Raw genomic sequence first — 18489 nt, 5'->3', positions numbered from 1 at the left:
GAGAAGCTGTGTTTGGCCAACAGACAAGTCCAGGCAGTTATCTACTGCTTGTCTGGACAAGTTAGTTGTCATGGAAAAGCAGCATTACGCTGCCGCTGATCTAGCCTATCTTTAAGCATTGTCTGCAGCACTCATGTTCTCTGACAAAGCTTTTCATTCTTCAAAAATAACTTCAAAATGTCATGGGCAAAGAAAAAACCTGAGAATTAGAAAAGGCAGTCAGACTAAAAACTAACCAGTTCGAATTGAAGTGTAGCTAATAACTAATAAGTACCAGTGAAAGTAACATACTTTTAAATTTAAAAGATTCAGAAAATTGTAGAATGGGAGATGACAACAGCATAGGACGACAACGTCCAATTATCTTTGGACGCAGAGTTTGCTCCTAATTCCATTTCTTATATACCTCTGGAAAAAAAAAAAAACAACTTAGAAGGCATGAGCGGCCGCTGGAAGTGGCACGGGTACCCAGGGGCGCTGCTCGGGATGAGGGGGGCGGCCCAGCAGCCCCGGCCCTGCCGTGTGGGGCGCGGCGGGAGGGGGGCGCCTTTCCTTCCCCGGGGCCGCTTCCCGCGGCAGCCGGGCCGGCGCGGCCCAGGGGGCGCTGCTGCGGGCACCAACATGGCGGCGGGCGGCGCGCGCCGCGCGGCGGGGCCGCGGTAGAGGGTCCGGCCGGGGCCCGGCGGTCCCGGCGCTCCGCCCGGCACGGGCCGGGCAGCGGAGCGGGCGTGGCTGGCGGTGCGTGAGGATCGATCGCGGCTCGCTTGGGGGCCGAGGGGGCGCCGGGGTTTCGCTGGTGGCTCGCGCGGCCCACGGTGCTGGGGGGGAGGGGCTCCCGCCAGGGGAACGGGGCCAGGCCAGGCTAGGCTAGGCCAGGCCGCGCCGGGCGGGTGGGTGCGGGGCGCGGGAACGCCGCTGTTCCTCCACGGCGCCGTCTCTGCACGCCGCCGGACCCCCCCGCGTTCGGCGGCCGCGGTGAGTCAGCGGCGGGCCGGTCGCGCCCGCCCGCCCCCCGCGGTGAGTCGGCGGCGGCGCTGCGGGTCATGCTCAGGCATGTCGGGCCGGGCCGGGCCGCGCGGGAGCTAAGCCCTGACTTGCCCCCTCTTGGCTGCGCTATATAAGGCCCGGCCCGGCCCGGCCCGACTCGGCACAGAGAGCGCCGCCGGAGTCCAGCGTGCGGGCTGGACGAGGCACCGAGGTGAGTGGGCCCCGCCGGCGTGGCGGCCGCCGCCCGCCCGGGTTGTGTCGCTGCGTGCCGCGTTCTGAGGTTGTTCTCCCCTTCACTGCAGGCAAATGTGCAATACCAAGATGTCCTCCCTTACGGATGCCTCCTCTGTCACCGCTTCGGAGCAAGAGGCGCTGGTCAGTAGCTGTTGGGAGCGTGGTTATTTTGTGTGCTTTTTGCAGAGTTTTTACCGGCTAATTCAGAAGAATAATTGTGCTTAGCGAGCGATGGTTGGAGAAAAGCCAGGAAGTCCAGCTAGTGAACGTGGTCTCTTTTTGGTTCTGTAGTAAGCAAATCTTCAGCATAATTGAGAGTACAGGGTGATGGTGTGGGTCTAGAATGTTTCCTGGAGATGTTTGATGTTTTTTGCTTTCTTTTAATAAAAAGAATCCTATGATCCGATTTGATAGCCATAAGTATTTCGAGTGGTAATTGTTAACAGACCCTATAACTGAAGAGGTTTGGAAAATCTCCATCGTACAAACATACTGTTGGTGAAATGATCTGAAGATTTTCAACTCTCCTCTATTGGAATTCGTAGGAAGAGTCTTCATTTGTGTTTATGGCTTTGCATTTCCAGGCTTTCCATAATACAGCTACAGTTCTGCTGTTTTGTCCTTAGTTTTCCTGAGGAATGAAGCCCTTTACATCTGAAATGCGAGTTACAAAAATTGCATATATATAATAATGTTTGAACTGGATTTTCTACCCTTGTGTAGAAGGGTAAAGCTTAAAAGCATGGACTTGACAGCAGAACTTCAAAAAAGTGAAATTGCAGAACAGCAGACTGTTCAAAATTGATTTTTTTTTCATTTGTGTCTTCCTTTTTTTTATGTCATAATATTGTGATATTACTGTCTGCTGTCAGACCTGCAAGGCTGCAGAACTTGGAGGAGTGAGGAGGAGAGGGCTGGGGAGTAAAAGTGGGCTTAGTTGTGGATTCAGTTTTGAAACTGTGCCTTGCTTTGCTTAGCTGTCAGTAGAACTTGACTAAGTTATTGTTTGCTTCCTTCATGAAACTAATATATATGCACTTGTTCTAAATAATTCAGTTCTTAGGAGGGGGTGAATGGACAGCTAATGTTGTCCACGAGCTTAGTTATTTTTTTCATGGTGTGTAATTCTTGCAGCTAATATCTTGTTAACTCACTGAAACTCATGTTGGTTTTAGTGGATCTTTGGAATGGAATGAAGGGTAGTTCCCCTCCTCCACCCTTCCCTCAAACATTTATTGCTTGTCTCATGATATTTTATTCACACTTCCCTGTTTTGTTTTTTTTTTTTTTTCCCTACTTTCTGTGTTTATTTTTTACATTTTGTTTTATGCAATATATCAGGACAGCTAAATATTAGCCTGGTTTTAGAATGGTTACATTATTGTTAAAGAGGTGACTCTGGAATATACTGTGCTGGGAGCATCAGTGGCTCCACGGGCTTTGCTGTTGTGGCAGCCCCTGCAGCTTCTCATCTGCTGCACTGGTGCTGGCTCAGCTGTGTGGGACGGTGCAGTTTGTATGTATGTATGTATGTATGGGGGAAGTGATTTTTCTTGTTTAACTTTTCCTTCCTCTGCCTTGGAAATTGTCATTGACTGCAGATTAAACTGCTGCCGCTGTGACTGGGTGGGAGGCCCTTGCAGGGGTAGGAGTGAGCGAAGTATGACGGAAGGGACAGGGTGCACTGGTCCCAGCTAAGAAAAGTCTTCAGAGGCAAAGCAGCCCAGCTGGCAAATGCAAAATCAAAACCTCAGAAACTGTCACAGAAAGACACTAAGAAAGAGGTGGAACAGTGTTTTATGACTTGCACTCTGGACCTAGCAGTCACAGAGTTCTGTTTCCATCCTCCCTCCCCTTTGGGAGTTGTGGTAATGGTTAAAGGAGTGAAGCTGAGTTCCCCAGGACCCAGCCCTGGACTTGGAACTAATAAACAAATTCTGTAGCTCCTATTAAGGAATTTGTATTTACCAATATGTTCAGGTTTAACCCCCTGGCCAACTCCCCTGTTCATAACACTAGGCCTGGCATTCTATGGTATGGAATATCCCCTTGGCCAGTTCAGGTCAGTTGTGCTGGCCATGTTCCCTCATGGCTTGTTGTGCATGTCCTCACTGGCAGAAGGGACACTGAAAAGAACTTGATTTAGTGTGGCTACTTAGCAACAACAAAAACTTCAGTGTGTTGGGAACATTGTTCTCCCTCTAAATCAAAAACACAGCACTGTACCAGCTACTAGGAAGAAAATTTACTATCCCAGCTGAAACCAGGGGACAGTGAAAGACTGGGGTTTGAGTAAGATGTACAATGTATGAGAAGTTTAGTATGATTTGGTTCATATTATTTGCTTTTAAGTTTGAACTTCGCAAAGTGAAAAACTTGAATGCAGATAGGTTTTAATGATCAGATTATTACAGAAGGAGGAAGACAGCTGGTATAAATAAGTGGAGGGGTTTTTTTTGGTGAATAATTAGTGTATTTTTTCTCCTTTCATGCACAGGTGAAACCAAAGCCACTATTGTTAAAATTGTTAAAGTTAGCTGGTGCTGAAAAGGACACTTTTACTATGAAGGAGGTGAGAACTTTTAACTACTAAATATAGACTACAGTGAGTACAGATAGATTGTTTTGGGTTGGGTAAATGGGGGAGCAGTGTTTTTCATAGCTTGTCTAGAAATTGAGGTAAGACAGTGCTTATTCTCCTGCTGACTTGTAGTTGAGTATTTAGCAAGTTTCTCAAAATCTGAACAAAAGTTTCTGGTGGTTAGTAGAACAGTAGTGTTCTTCTGGAATGATGGATGAAAATCTGTCAGCTTAAAGAGAGTTTTAGGCAGAGTTTGAAGAGTAAATTTCAATGTACTTAATATGCTTTGTCTCTTACACTTTAAGAAACAACCTGGATATTTAACATCTGTATTTAATTTATTTCACAGGTAATATTCTATATTGGACAATATATTATGTCTAAGCAATTATATGATGAAAAACAGCAGCATATTGTACACTGTGCAAATGATCTCCTGGGGGATTTATTTGGAGTAACAAGCTTTTCAGTAAAAGAACACAGGTAAAAAATGGGATTCTTTTCTGAGAGTCTGGTTGGGAAGTAATGAAGAGCATCATGCATATGTCCCTTTTTTAACTCTTCGCATCTTCAAAGATGGTAAGCTCTCTTCTATGGTTACATGTAGCTAACTTGTATCATCTCTTTCTTTATCCCTATTTAAGGAGACTATATTCAATGATTTCCAGAAATCTGATAGCAATCAATCAACAAGGTAAGCTAGCTTAGGAGGATGATTTGTTTGGGAAACAGCAGTAGGGAAAATAGAATTTACATAATGAATCTTGCAGGTAGTGATCAGAAAACAGCGAGCTCTCCGTTATTAGCTATTTGGCTTTGCTCACTATAGTCCAGAGCAATCACAAATGGTGAATCAAAGCAAACACTTGTTTCTTCAGGAGGAGAAAAAATTGGGTAATTTTATTGGACTAGAACCAGAAAAAACACAGAGCTGAACAAAAAGGCTACTAAATTACAAACTTAAGTAATTTGCTTGTATTTATTATTGATAAAGAGCTCAACAACATACAGAGTTTTAATATGAAAAATAAGCTGCTTAAACTTACGCCAGCAATAAAATTAGGGCAAAGGCTCTTTTTTTGTGTTAAAGTTCTGTTTTAATTTTTCATGACTGAATATGAAGTACATTTAGAACTGGTCATTCTGAGCTATACTCAGCCCTGTTTTAAATGGCCTGTATACTTTTAAAAAGTATCTTTGTGGTGATGCTGGGGATAGCCACTCCTTGAATGCCGTGTGGTTATATATAGTCCTGCAGTATAAAAAGTGCTCAATATAGCTGTAATTTTTGCCTAATATGGGGTCTGAAACAGAAGTTAAACAATGGACACTATTTTGTAAATTGGCCTCTAAATCTCTATAAAGACACCCTTTGTTTTTGATGTTTCCTAAAGGCAAGTGTTCAGCTGCTGAAGATGGGAAACTTGCTCTGTTTGTCATCACCATTGTTAAGCTTGCAGACTTAAATTTATCTTCCAATTCTTTTTTCATGAAAGACTCTTTATTAATTCAGGATCTGTCTGTTAGTAAGCCTATATCTTTAAAAACTGCTAATTTTTCTTCTATTATATGTCTTTTTAACTCAGGGTTCCCATAAGATAAGTAGTAAAAAGCACTTTGGAGAGGAGAAAGTAATTACATTTCCTGCCTATGTTCTTTCATATCTGCAGAATCACAGTTTATGCACAGACTTCATTTGAAGCCATTTATAACAGAATTCTGAGCTGCTTTCAGTTGACATTTCTTCTTTCTCCCCACATTTCCACTTCAGTAATGTTACAGGGAAGGTGCTGCACACACCTAAAAAACAAAGGAGCAGTGTGTTTTTTCCGTTGTTGCAAAATGTCTGGATTTTAAGTTTTACTTAGAATTTACTTTTTCAGCCTGAAATTGAGTTTTTCTGCTATATTGTATTATGGGTTTTATTTTGGTTTGTTTTCAGATTCTACCCTTGGCGACACACCTGAGGATGATGCCGCATCTCAGCTTGAAGAAGAAAATGTTATTAAGGTGCTATTTTTATTTTTTTTTAATACATTTTCTGAGTTGTACATTCTATTCGGTTTTGCATGATAGTGTCAATGGCTTAATGTAGTAAATTTATTTTTGCATTTTACCACGTATTTATGCTCAGGCTTACTCAGTATTTCTGTTTTCAGGAATCTAGGCAAGAGTTAGAAGAGAACCAGACTTCATCAAGCGTGACTTCCCGACCAACTACATCTTCTAGGAGGAGGACACACAGTGAATCTGGTATCTGCAGATTTATGATGCAGAGCTTTCCAGTAGCATGGCCACTTAGAGGGAAAAGCTATGTTCTCTTGCCTTGCTGACTTGAAAGATGCTGGCAAATACTACTCATGTTTCTCTGCTTATCTAAATCAAAATGTTCAATATGAAAGAAAAACACAATTTCTTGCATTGCTCCAGTGTCATGTTACAGTTTGGATGTCTAGAATTGTTAGTAAGATGATGGAATAACTTACTCCACGGCTCTGTTAAACTTTTTCACATCAGCAGAACTTTATCAGTTGTGTTATCTTCATTATGAGAACACTTTTGTTTGTAATCTACTGATACCACCAAATTAATTTCAATTCCCTCTGTAGACAGCCACAAAATTTGAAATTTTGTTTGTTCACTAAAGCCAGTTTTCTTTGGATTTCAACTAGTGGGAGGCATCAAAGGTGTGATTTTTGGGTATATTCAGGTACCTCAACATTCATTAAGCACTTGTTAAACCATCTGGTGACTTCAGCATCATATTGGCCTCCCCTTTGTCTTTCCTGTGGTTATTCAAGAATCACTGGCAAATACATTTTCAAAACACAAAATGTTTCTTATAAGCAGCAGTAACAACCTGGTCAGTGTAAACCTGGTTTAGTTTGTCAGTGGAAGTGTTCTCTACAGTTCTATGTAAATATTCTTCTGTGGAATTTCTTACATTAGTTTGTTCCATCACTTACTGTCTTGCCTCATGACTAGGTGATTGCACTTACCTGGGCAGTGATAACCTTCTGTCACTGCATAGATCTTCCTTTTCTTCACTTGCTCAGGAGCATTTTTCAGTTCCTCAGCTTTCAAGTAGTATTTTTTGTGTCCCTCATAGGCCACTGTTACGTTAAGTCAATCCCAAACCAGTGCTGCGTTGCTGAGCGGTTTGCACTAAATTAAAAGAACATTTTAATGTTGTAACTAAAACTGATGAAAGGATGGAAAGTCTTGGTTAAACATCACAACCTGTAGTATTTAGGCATGGCACAGAGCACATAAGGTCCTGGGTTGTGCTTACTTATTATAGGTTTGATTATTAACTCTTGCCTTGCATCCATTTATTAGTTTGTTACAACCTTAAGAGTTCTTTTAATATAGTGTTTTTATATACACTTTTTTTCTAATTTATAGGAAATCTTCCCTTTAAACCACTATTCTTGTTAAATTGGGATAGTAGTGGCTCCTTTGGAGCCCCTTAAATAGTGTATAGAGACCTTGTGGTGATACAGTATCAGTACGGCATGGAGCCATGACAACTAAATGAGGACAACGATGGACAGGAGCAACCTTTGGGCCTGGGGGCACCAAGTTTGGTGGGGCTCTCAGGGCGGAAAAAAGAAAAGAAAGGGGCTGAGCCAAGAAGCACCAAGGGAGAGTGAGAGAAGTCTCAAAGTATGTACAAGTGTTTTGTTCTCCTTTTTTTTCTTTTTGTTTTTTAACAATGAAAGATTCAAGACTTGAAGACTTGTGGATTGTCACAGTGTGATTTGCAAGGCAAGGGAGAAGGTGGGCAACAGAGGGTGGGTGCAAAAGGCACCCGTAGAGGATTCAGCAGGCTCGTACCGAGGCCTGTTGAACCAAAAATTGTTGACATCTTGGGAGGGTTTCACTCTGCTGCACTGACATGCTGAATTTGCAACACATTTTTATATAAAATTGTTTTTTACCAAATGCTCTAGAGGTCAATGGAGCTGAATTTTGACTTACCTACCCCTAAAATGCTGTCCCCTTAGTCCTCACACTGCTGTAGGTGATTGTTCCAAAACACATTGTATTTACAAAGCATTGTCTTTTTGCCTTCAAACCAAGCATGCTTAGTAAGCAGAGCTTAAAGCAATGCTTTCAGAGTTCAGCTTTTGCATAGTATGTCTTGAAGATTTTCTTGCTAGAGTGTGATGAAAGTTGCAAGAGTTTGTTACAAAAATCTTGTTGGGTAAATACAATTACATATAGTGCAACTCTTCACTGATAAATATGTTGAAGTGTCTGAAACTTGAACCTGAACTTACCTTGCTTAGCACAAGGTGTTCTGTATGCATTTGAACTGGGAGCTAATTGCTCTGTCTCCCCACAAGTTCTGGGGTGGACTCAGAAGCCCTCTGAAAGTCCCTTTCTGTCTGTTTCCTGTAGAGGGAGTGAGGACAAGTAAGATTTTATAATTGTATTTCTTAAAATTAGGAAGGGTTTAACATGTCATGTGTGGAGTAAAAATTCCTTCAAATTTGTAGTTGTTTTCCATGTGGAGAGTGCCATAAGGGTACTTATGAGACAAGTGGGGAAAGCCAGCCCCTGAAATACTGGTTTCAGAAATGTTTTGCACTGTGTGAATATAGGAGTTATTGTGTCTTTTTAAATAAGTCGTAGTGCCTTTTTGCTCCATTTTAAAAAACACTGTAATGTTTAATTTATTAGATTTCTTTGTAGTAAATTGTTTTCTAAGCTTCTGTTTAGAAAATTCAAAACTGCACGTTGCATAGATGTTTTTGAGTAATAAAAAAAAAATTCTTGACTATGCCCAGAAAAAAGTTCTTCAGATGATCTGCACAGTGACAGAAGAAAGCGACACAAGTCAGAGAACATTTCGGTGACATTTGATGAAAGTCTCTCATGGTGTGTAGTCAGTGGTCTGTGCCGTGAAAGAAGCAATAGCAGTGATTCAACAGATTCTCTTTCCATTCCTGTAAGTCAAAATAGAAAAGTATTTTTGTGGTACAAATTTTGCAAATGCCACAAGTGCAGGCATGCATCTGAAAACAAAATGTTCTTAATTAAAAGCATCAGTGCCTTCAGTGGTGTCTGAGGAAAGAAAAGAGGTTGAAAGAAAAGTAGGTGTGTGGGTGGAGTGGGGTTTTTCATAGGTCTGCTGGCAAAGCTGAATTGAAGTTTTTAAAAATATTAATGTTGAATATTCTTTAAAAACCAAGAGTCTCGCTACTTGGCACAGTATGGAAAAAATGTCAGATGTATTTTGTGGTTTAAAATAAGTATATCTTAAAATGTTAAGAGACAAAAAGAGTCACAGACATTCCGTAATTCAGAGTTAGGTGTTAGTTCTGGTGCAGCTTTGGTAACTGTACCCAGTGGAATGGGTGCTGATGGTTCATTGTAATAATTTGCAATGCCACTACTTGGAAGTTTTGTATTGTTTTTAGCAAACACCAGGGCAAATTTGTGGTTCGATTAAGTCATGAAGAGCTGAACTAACAGTATTCCTAGTCACATACTGTGTTCTAAATTGACAGAACTAATACTGTATTTTCAGTCTTTGTGTTTTGTAATTGTTAAGCCATGATCTCAGATTAAACAAAGTTTATGAGAATAGGGAATTTAATGACATGCAGCCAGAAGATACCATCTCCTTGCATCTGTTCTTTCACTTTTTAGAAGGGACTCTCTGAAATAATGACTGCAGCCTTTCAGCTGCCTGTAGGCTGAGTGCAGTTTCTTACTACAGAGGCAGCAAAAGGCTTCCAGACCTAGCTTTATTTTTACCCACCTATAATTTGTTTATCTCATAAAAAGTACTGTGTCTCACAGCAGCTGGTCCTTTTTCTTCCATAGCTAATTATACTGAGTAGTACAGTTTTGTTCTGAGAGTTGTTTTATCAGTAATGTTATGTATATGGGCTGGTGAGGTTGAACATGTGCTTGCTTTTTTTGTTTTCCTCAGGATCTTGATGCTAGTTCATTAAGCGAAAACTCGGATTGGTTTGACCACGGTTCTGTATCAGACCAGTTCAGTGTGGAGTTTGAAGTTGAGTCCATTTATTCAGAAGATTATAGCCATAATGAAGAAGGGCAGGAGCTCACTGATGATGATGATGAGGTACTATCTGCTTTCTGTTTTTGACCCTGGGGGGAGGGGATGAGAAGGAAAAGGAATTTCAACATGGAAAATTCCTGTAAGTTTCCAAGGAGAACGCTTCAGGTATATTTGGTATATTTTCAAACTGCATGTGCTGGTATCACAATCTGCAGCCAGTTGTTCATTAAATCAAATTACGTGTTGGTGCAGTTGGGTCACATTTATGCAACCCACCAGCCAGTGACTGAAACGGTGCTGAGGCTTTCTAGAGGCTCTGGAAAGGGCTGGATAGGAACGTCTGGGTGCTGAACTGCTCTCCCCCAGCTGTAGAAGTCTGTGGCAGCATGGGTACTACAGCCTTTCTGCATTTTTAATTGTTGAAGTACGTGTTGAGCTTTGACAGCACTTGATACCAAACGAAACCTTTCTGAGAAATTCTTTCCGAAGGGATATGTCCAAGTTTTTTGCCTCTATGAATGTAAATGTTTCATAGAGATGCTGAACCAAAGTTTTAGGAATCTTTATTAGTAGGCAAGAAAAATTGATTACTGCAATTTTCAAGAGATTTCTAGAATGTTGGGAATGAAGTGAGAATATATGTGGGGTTTTCTTTCTGGGTTAGTTTTCTGTTCCTTTAGAGAGGTTAATCAGCTCATGGCAAGATTGGGTGAGTACGTGAGGCAGAATTCACCAGGGACATACATGATTGTGGTAGCTGAGAGGCTGAATGGGGCTGACTGTACAGATGTACACCAAGTTGTAGTGTAGAGCAGAGCTGCACCCTGACAGGATGGTAATTTGGAGGAGGAAAGGCTTGAGGTGTGCCCCTGCTGCAGATGGTAGTTTTGGGAATTACAGAATAACTGGTGTTCGAAGGTGACTCTGGAGGTTGTCTTACCCAGCTGCCCTGGCTCAGGCAGAGCTGATTGCCCAGGTCCTTGTCCAGATGTCTTGAATATCTCCAGGGATGGAGGCTTCATAGGTGCTCAGGGCAACCCATGCCAGTGCTCCTTCATCCTCACAGTAAAAGGAGTCTCATGATACTCAGAGTGAACCTCCTGCATTTAACTTGTGCTAGTTGCCCCTTGTCCTGGCACTGGACACCACTGAAAAGAGCATGGCTCTGTGTTCTTGATGCCATCCTTTCAGGTATTTACTCACATTGATCAGGCACCCCCTGCCCTGAGCCTTCTCCAGGCTGAACATTCCCAGCTCTTTCTGCCTTTCCTGTAATCCATTAATAATAGCCCATCCCTGGAGAGTCTCCAGTAGCTAGCTATCTGAAAATCTTATCAGGTTAAAAATATTTGCATTTTTAATTAAATGCCAAAAGCCAGTTATATATATATATTTTAAATTTAAACCAGGTTTATCAGCTGACTATTTATCAGGACGAAGATAGTGATGCTGATTCATTTGATGAAGATCCAGAGATTTCTCTAGCTGTAAGTAAAAATTTATCTGGTGGACCATCACAAGTTGGGTAAACTTGACATAGAATAGATCAAGAAGTATGGATGAATTCTATTGCTACCAGTGACTTTTTTAAGAATTAAGTTGACTTTGTTGGTGTGTGAAGGTTCCAATACAAAATTTTAATTACTATGATTATTAAGGAACATATGATTATTAAGGAATCTTGGGGTTTTTTTTTTTAATGGTTAATAAACTTCCTAATCCGTTAAAAAACACCAATCCCACACTAATTTACCATTTCATTGACTTAATGGAAGGAAAATATTTGGAGCCTAAATCTGACTTTCTGCACAAAATGGAAATAAACTAAAATCTTAGTCATGTACATTTAAAAAACTCTTCCTAGAAGTCAGAACACCCAGTTTTATTGTCCAGCTTGAATGAAGGTATCTGTAACATAGAGGTGTGAAGGCAAGCCTTTTTTCAGAACAGTACTGTAAAAGTAAAAGAGGCCTTTACTGCATTCTGTGAGACCGTTCTGGAGGAGTGGGAAGAAATTGACAGTCTTGAGGCAAAGTATGGAGATGTTTGTGAAAAAACACTGCATTTTAATTCTAGTGTGTGCTGTCTCCTTAATTATATTTGCTTTTCACATTTGGTGCTTGAATTAAAGCTGTTTTGTGGAACTGTGAAGTGTTCCAGTCCTGGGATAGTCTGTAGGACTGAGGAACTGTGTGTTAAAGAGCTGGCCACCTTCTGAAAACCTAGCAGTGTTTATGGGTGGAAAATAGAGACCTGTACATTATTTTCAGGATTTAAAATTGGTCTTAGAAGCTTTTGATGTTACTGATGTTATTCAGGACTCGTGTAAGTAAGTTTTGGGTTGGGTTTTTTTTTTTTTTTCCGATTTCCCCTACAGCTTGCATTATTTCTAAAAAGGGTCCCTGTCCTTAAAACCAAAATGTATTTTTAACGAAATAGTGGTTTATTTTCATTGTAGTCCGTGGAGTAACCTCTGAGACGTTGATGCCCCACTTTGGTTTTGCCCTTTTTTTTCCTTTCCCCCCTTCTTCCCGTGTGTAATTTTGCCTTGGCCGATGTTTTCTGTGGTGCGGCTGTGTCGGAGCGCCCTCGCCCGGCCGCTGTGTGCACCAATAGCTCGGCAAACCGGGAAAGGATCCCTCAGTCTGGAGTAGCTCCCCTTGCAGAAGTCCATAGTCAAAAAGAAGGGAAATTATGACCTTTTCAACGAGTTTTTTATGAGGGCCTCTGAAGAATTTTGTGGTCTTGTTTCTGCAGTTTTGTGTATAAAATAAGAAATTGTTTTATTAATAAACTTATTGCAAAACGAAGGAAAGTCAGAGGAGTCCTTTTAAAATAAGAACCATTTTAATCTAGACTTGTAAAATGGGGCCGAAACCACTGAATGGAATGTTAAAATTGTAAACAAGTTGATAGCTCAACATAATAATTGTTTTGGCAGTAATAAATTGTTTATAATGTCTGAATACTTCAGTTGTAAGTGTTCCAAGTAGCCTAAGCTGTTCCAACCTTTGATTCACTCAAGGATTATTGGAAGTGTCCTGAATGTAGTGAAATGAATCCTCCGCTTCCACGACATTGCCACAGATGCTGGGCCCTTCGTGAGGATTGGCTTCCAGATGAAAAGAGAGAGAAATTGGAAAAGAGCAAATTAGAAGCCTCCTTTCCTGCAGAGTCTGGAGAAGGTTTTGATGTTCCTGACTGGAAGAAAACAAAAATGACTGAAGATAAAGAACCAGCTGTGGATGAGAATGAGGATAAAGCAGTACAGCTTTCTGAGTCCCAGGAAAGTGAAGGTTATTCCCAGCCATCAACATCAAGTAGCATGTTCTGTAGTAGTCAGGAGGACTTAAAGGAACCTGAGAAGAGAGAAATGCAAGACAAAGAGGAAAGCATGGAATCCAGTCTGCCTGTTTCCAGCATAGAGCCCTGTGTCATATGTCAGAGCAGACCTAAAAATGGCTGCATAGTACATGGCAAAACAGGACACCTCATGTCATGTTTTACCTGTGCAAAAAAGCTCAAGAAGAGGAACAAACCCTGCCCAGTGTGCAGGCAGCCCATACAAATGATTGTACTAACTTATTTTAGTTAGACACATGTTGACTGGAAAGCAGCAAAAGAAACTTCAAAAACTGGTTAAGAGAGTAAGAAATTATTTTTGTATGCTTATTGGAAAATTAATATTTCTTGGCGTTTTCTGTGAAAAGTAATTGCTGACATAACTGCACTGGAGTTATTAAGAGGTTTGCCTAATACTCATAAATCAACTTGGAGATTTTAAATCCCTGTCAGTAGAAGTAACCAGGTCCTCTAAACCACCTGCCTCTCCAAGTGTTTTAATGTTCCATGCAAGCTAGTGACATTTGTTTTATTGAATTAAATACATGCCTTAAAATCCCAAATTCAATAATTGTTGGAGGAGAGACATGTTGAAGTGTTTATTTCTGCAATTTCCTGATTTAAGAAAATATATGACTCTCCAGGTTTCAGATTTTGTTGCTTGGTGAAGACATAAGGCTCAATCAGACCCCTCTGAATAAGTCAATAAAATGAATAAATAGAATCTTTTCCTAAATTCTTTCAACTAACCAAATTCTGTGAGATATCTTACCGGGAAGCAGGGAAAGATGTGGTAGAAAATAATACTTTGGAAACAGAGAAGGATATTGTGTGTCTTTTATTTTTATAGTGTGCATTGTAAACGTAAAGGCTGTGTGTCACTTGAGAGGTCATTGATCCAAGCTCAGTCATATAGTTCTCTCTCAAATATCCTGGGAAACTCACATTTGTGAGTTTGGAGGTCTGTACTGATTATGATGATGATTATTATTAATTTAGCAGCATGAAACAAGTCTCAGACAATATAAATGAAGGATATGTTATAAACTGTCATGTCAGGTAGTTTTAGGGGACAGTTCTTTTTCTGCACTTGTTTCTGAATTAGCAGAATACATTCAGCTGCATTGCTACATTCACTGTAATAAAAATAGAAAAAAAAAATCACCTTCATCTGCAGAAACAATTAAGCTGTGCAGGTCCAGTTCACATTCTTTAAGTGCAGTAGTCTTTCCAACTCACTGTTCTTATCTGTATCATGAGAATTCTGAAAATCTTTTGCAAGGCGTTTGGCCAACTCAAAGTTGGTCTTGTTAGACCTGTCCTTTACTGCTTTTAGCTCTTGTCTCCTCACTGTACTTTGTCAAAAACTTGGTGAAACTTACCAGTTCTGTGTCCAGGGAGTCTGCTGCCTGCCTCAGTTCTGGGGGCCTTCAGGCAAGGTAGTGTGAGTGTGGAACCAGGGTGTGGTAAAGATCACTCAGCTGCCTTTGACATGGAGTTTCTGTACCCCATGAGTGATACTTCTTTGGAAAACTATGTTACAAGCAGACTTTAATATTTTTAGTACCTTTTATTTTTGCATGTGGTTGCTGATTGTCTGACCAATAGGGAATGGCAGATAAACAGTCAGGGGAGTGCCAAGAGTGGAGATGTAGTCCGGGTGCAGGAATTGTGCTGTGTTACCATCTTACCGGCCAAAGCTCAACTGCTTCCCTAACAGCAGCAGAATAAAATTGCTAATGCCTGTGAGCTGGCACAGAGACTCCTACTGCTCTCCTTAACTGCAGGGCTGCAAATGCCTGGAAGTACCCAGGAAAAGGACATAAAGACATACAGGAGAGACTTAGTAATCTTTAGTTGTGACTTGGTTGAAAAGTAGTAACTTTATAGATAAAGGCTGAATTATTGGGATCATTCACGTTTTGTTCATACATTTGAGCTATTTCTTTGCCAGTAAAAGATACTGGTGCACCAAAGTTCTAATGTAGTTCATTTTAAGTAAACTAAATATAAACCCCAGTTGTATTAATTCTTACTTGCAAGTTTCTTGCCTCCTGCAGTTTGTAAGGAGACATCAGGTAGCTGGAAGTTATTGGAAGTTTTTTGATCAGCAGAAACCTTTCATGGGTTTATAGAATTTGATAATCCTTCAGCCTCAGATAGAGAAGGCCTTTGGGCAGATAGCTAATTTTTTTCAAATAGAGATACTAATAGAGGGCTACTTGCCTTACTTTGCACTTCCTATTAATGTTTTTTCTAAATTGATTTGATAAACTTAGGTGCTGTGAGGCTGGCAGAGGCTCTTCGTTGCACTTGCAAGTGAGAGAGAATTGTAGATGTGTATACACAGAAGTATCAACAACATGGGGACTGTACTTAAAAAGTTTCATCTTCTTCTTACAAAGCTTTGTCCACTGCATTATCTCCCATGTCTTCCCTTCTCTCAGCATGATGCCTTCTCTGCAGTGGCTGCCCTGGCTGTGTAACTGCAGTGCTGGGGGAGCAGCTGTCCTTACCTAGTTCCTGTCAGGACAAATTGTACCATCCCCTCTCAGCATTCCTTTCCAGTCACATGCCTTAACAGAAGGGTAGAGAATAGCCCTGGAAATACCTTCCACTCGCTACAATGGGGAGGAAATGGGGCATTTTCATTTCTGCATCTGCAAATCACTGTGTCGAGTATTTTGGTTTGAGTTACATTTTATGGCTTAATGTTATTCTTAATGACTTCTGGTGCAACTTTAATTTGTTTGGTGTGGGTGCATGCCTTCCAAGTGGAAGTGATGGGTATTGATGCCTGTTCCTGTTGGGGACACTGGCAGGCCAGTGAAGTGCAGGCCTGGTGCCCGGGGGCTGTGTCACAGTGGCTCCTGTGGTGACTCCTGGCTGTGGCTCTGCCTCCACCCTGTCTACCAGGCTGGCCGTGCCCTGTGTGTGGGCATGAGCAGTGAGCACCCTGTTGTTCTGGCCTTTAAACACCTTCCTAGCCTTGGGTAGTGGCATAAAAATCAGTAAAGTTTTGGTACAAAACTTTAGACATCCTTATTTAATATCGCACATGTTTTAATCTTTAATTTATTGCTGTTTGTAAATATGTTTGTGCTCACAGTTGATGTTTTGAGCTCTAATTTATTGAATTAGTCTACTGCTACATGTGTAGTTATATAAATATGCTTATTTAGTAAATCACAGGCACAAGGAGACTATTTTAAGAAATGTAGCATTAAAATTCAGATAAATACTCGTATTATATTCAGATTGAAAAGGGCACAGGAAGATTTATGGCTATGTTTTATTTTTTCCTTCCCTTAAAACAACTTCTGCATTGAACTGAAAAAGATTTATTGAATAGAGATGGTGCTGGTCCAACAGCAGCATAGTGAATATATTTTGGTAGTGTTTTGCTTTCCTTTGGATTGCTTTTGCGTCCCTCAATACAGGCAAGGAGCTGACTGACTGCTTCTGGGTGCTGGTAACATTGGGGTGATAGTCTAGGAGATGCAGGGTGATCTAGGAGATGGTGATGAGAGGCTTTAAGGTTAATTTGCAAAGGTGGAAATGGCTTTTTCCTTTGGACACATGACCGTGAAGGTTGCAGGGAAGGCCAGATGCCTACAGGATCTGTCTGTATGTGATTTTCAGTAATTTTCTTAGTCTCTTCCTTCTTGCACATCAGGTAGACAATAGTTAATGGTGCAAGAGCTTGCATTTATTCTTTTTTAGAAAGTACAATAAACCTACTTGTTGTTTAAATACACGTCTTTAACTATTTACCTATTTGTTAGTATTGGCATTATATTAGTATTGAAATCCACCTCACACCAGCAGGGTGGTGGACTGTGCTGTCCTATGCCTCTCCCCTTAGCAGATGATTTAGAAAGGGTAAAAGTGCTTCAAAATGCTGACTGGTGAAAAGCTTACATTCCTTCTAAGAGCGTGGTACGATTTTATCAGAGTTCTGTTTGCTGTACATTTGTTCAAATGTCGCTGTCTCTGAAGGGGTCTGTGGGTATGAAGATTTTTTTCAGATTTTTTTCTCTCTTATGACTAATATGAGGAAGAGAAAATTCCTTGTACTTACAGAGAGTGTCAACAAGAATAATTGTTTCAGAAAATTGTATCTTACAAAAGAGAGATTAGAAAATTAAGACCCTGATGAAACTGAATAAACTGAATAAATAGGATGGAAACAGGGGTGAAAATTTTTTTCTTCTCCATCTTAATCTAAGGCTGCTGTTGTGTTAGGGTGTAACTTCAGGTAGAGTTTATAATTTTACACACATGGTGGGGGCAGGAGTTATCCCTTATCCCAGGAAGGTACAGCATTTTGTTGTGCAACATTCGGCCTGAAAAGGGGCTTTTGCTGTTGTGGGGTTTCCCTGTGGGGAGGAGCATATTGGGCAGCTGATGGGACTTGTGGACAGGCAGCGTTGTCATGGAGGGGCTGTGGGGCAGCCTTGGTCCTGCAGCACAGCAGAGCCTGCTGGAGCATCAGCCCTCTCCTTTTCAGGGGATGACCTGCCCTGCCCTGCCTTTCCAGCTCCTCCATACCGGAGTCCAAGGCACATCTTGTTCTTTAAAGGTTGCACAAGCAAAGCACGAAACCCAGCTTAAGGTTTTAATTGTGGATTGCACTTACTGAACGTGAAAAATTGTTGCTTTTAACTGAAGTGTGGGGGGTTTTTAGGTTTGTTTTTTTTTTTTTTTTTTTAGCACAGATGCACTGAAAGCTTCAAGTGAATGCTTCTTTAGTGTATCTATAGCTACATTATACATGTGAAATTTGTCAGTGATACTTAAAAAGGTGGTGGCTCCCCTTCTGAGTAGATGTTTTAGCTTAACAGCCTGCTTTTAAAGGACAGTTCTTGGTCTTGAGCCACAGTAGTGGCTGTCAGGATGATGATTGCTTTACACCTAAAATACCAATAGCTTTTCTAAAACCAGTCTTTGTTGTCTGACTACACATAGCTGGGATGACTGTTGAATAGAGTAGTTCATAGTGAATTTAAATAACTATGCAACATGCTTTCAAGAGCTTGACCTGGTGCATTACTTTCCAGCTACCCAGTGCATGTATGACCACAGTCAGTAACCATTAAAATGCAAGTATCCAATTGCACACAGTATAGACCCATTTATGAGAAGTTTCACGTGTGTTGCGTTTATCTTTCAGTTTTCAGTTTTTCCTTTTCTGATGAAAATTGAGTACTGTGTTCCATTTAAAAGCTTTAAATAAAGATTTGTTTATATACTCCGTGGTGCTCTTTTTTTTTTCATGTCAATTGCTTGATTGTTAGAAGTTCTGGTA

The 18489-nt window shown here is 40.9% G+C and overlaps 1 protein-coding gene across 2 annotated transcripts; it reads left to right on the top strand.

The window, feature by feature from the left end:
* The first annotated feature begins 622 nt into the window (after positions 1 to 622).
* Positions 623 to 18432, top strand: MDM2 (MDM2 proto-oncogene). 2 transcript variants are annotated; one of them, XM_059846941.1, is made up of 11 exons: positions 623 to 738; positions 1290 to 1362; positions 3719 to 3793; positions 4152 to 4285; positions 4447 to 4496; positions 5745 to 5812; positions 5962 to 6055; positions 8596 to 8756; positions 9747 to 9902; positions 11249 to 11326; positions 12865 to 18432. In XM_059846941.1, exons 2-11 carry the CDS (start codon positions 1294 to 1296, stop codon positions 13432 to 13434), a joined length of 1455 nt encoding a protein of 484 aa, XP_059702924.1. In that variant the 5' UTR covers positions 623 to 738; positions 1290 to 1293; the 3' UTR covers positions 13435 to 18432. The 2 variants fall into 2 exon arrangements, with proteins under 2 accessions (XP_059702924.1, XP_059702925.1); XM_059846942.1 differs by lacking the exon at positions 623 to 738 and adding an exon at positions 1077 to 1198.
* The last annotated feature ends 57 nt before the right edge of the window (positions 18433 to 18489 follow it).

The sequence above is a fragment of the Haemorhous mexicanus genome, chromosome 5 (assembly GCF_027477595.1).
Source record: "Haemorhous mexicanus isolate bHaeMex1 chromosome 5, bHaeMex1.pri, whole genome shotgun sequence".
NCBI classification, from domain to species: domain Eukaryota; kingdom Metazoa; phylum Chordata; class Aves; order Passeriformes; family Fringillidae; genus Haemorhous; species Haemorhous mexicanus.
Note: the sequence above shows the minus strand (reverse complement) of the source record. Positions and strands in the feature narration are given on the sequence as shown.

Coding starts and splice junctions, on each gene's coding strand:
- MDM2 (XM_059846941.1), top strand. CDS start 1,294: ATGTGCAATACCAAGATGTCCTCCCTTACGGATGCCTCCTCTGTCACC. Junction 1,363..3,718: donor CTTCGGAGCAAGAGGCGCTG/GTCAGTAGCTGT, acceptor TTTCATGCACAG/GTGAAACCAAAGCCACTATT. Junction 6,056..8,595: donor GAGGACACACAGTGAATCTG/GTATCTGCAGAT, acceptor GACTATGCCCAG/AAAAAAGTTCTTCAGATGAT.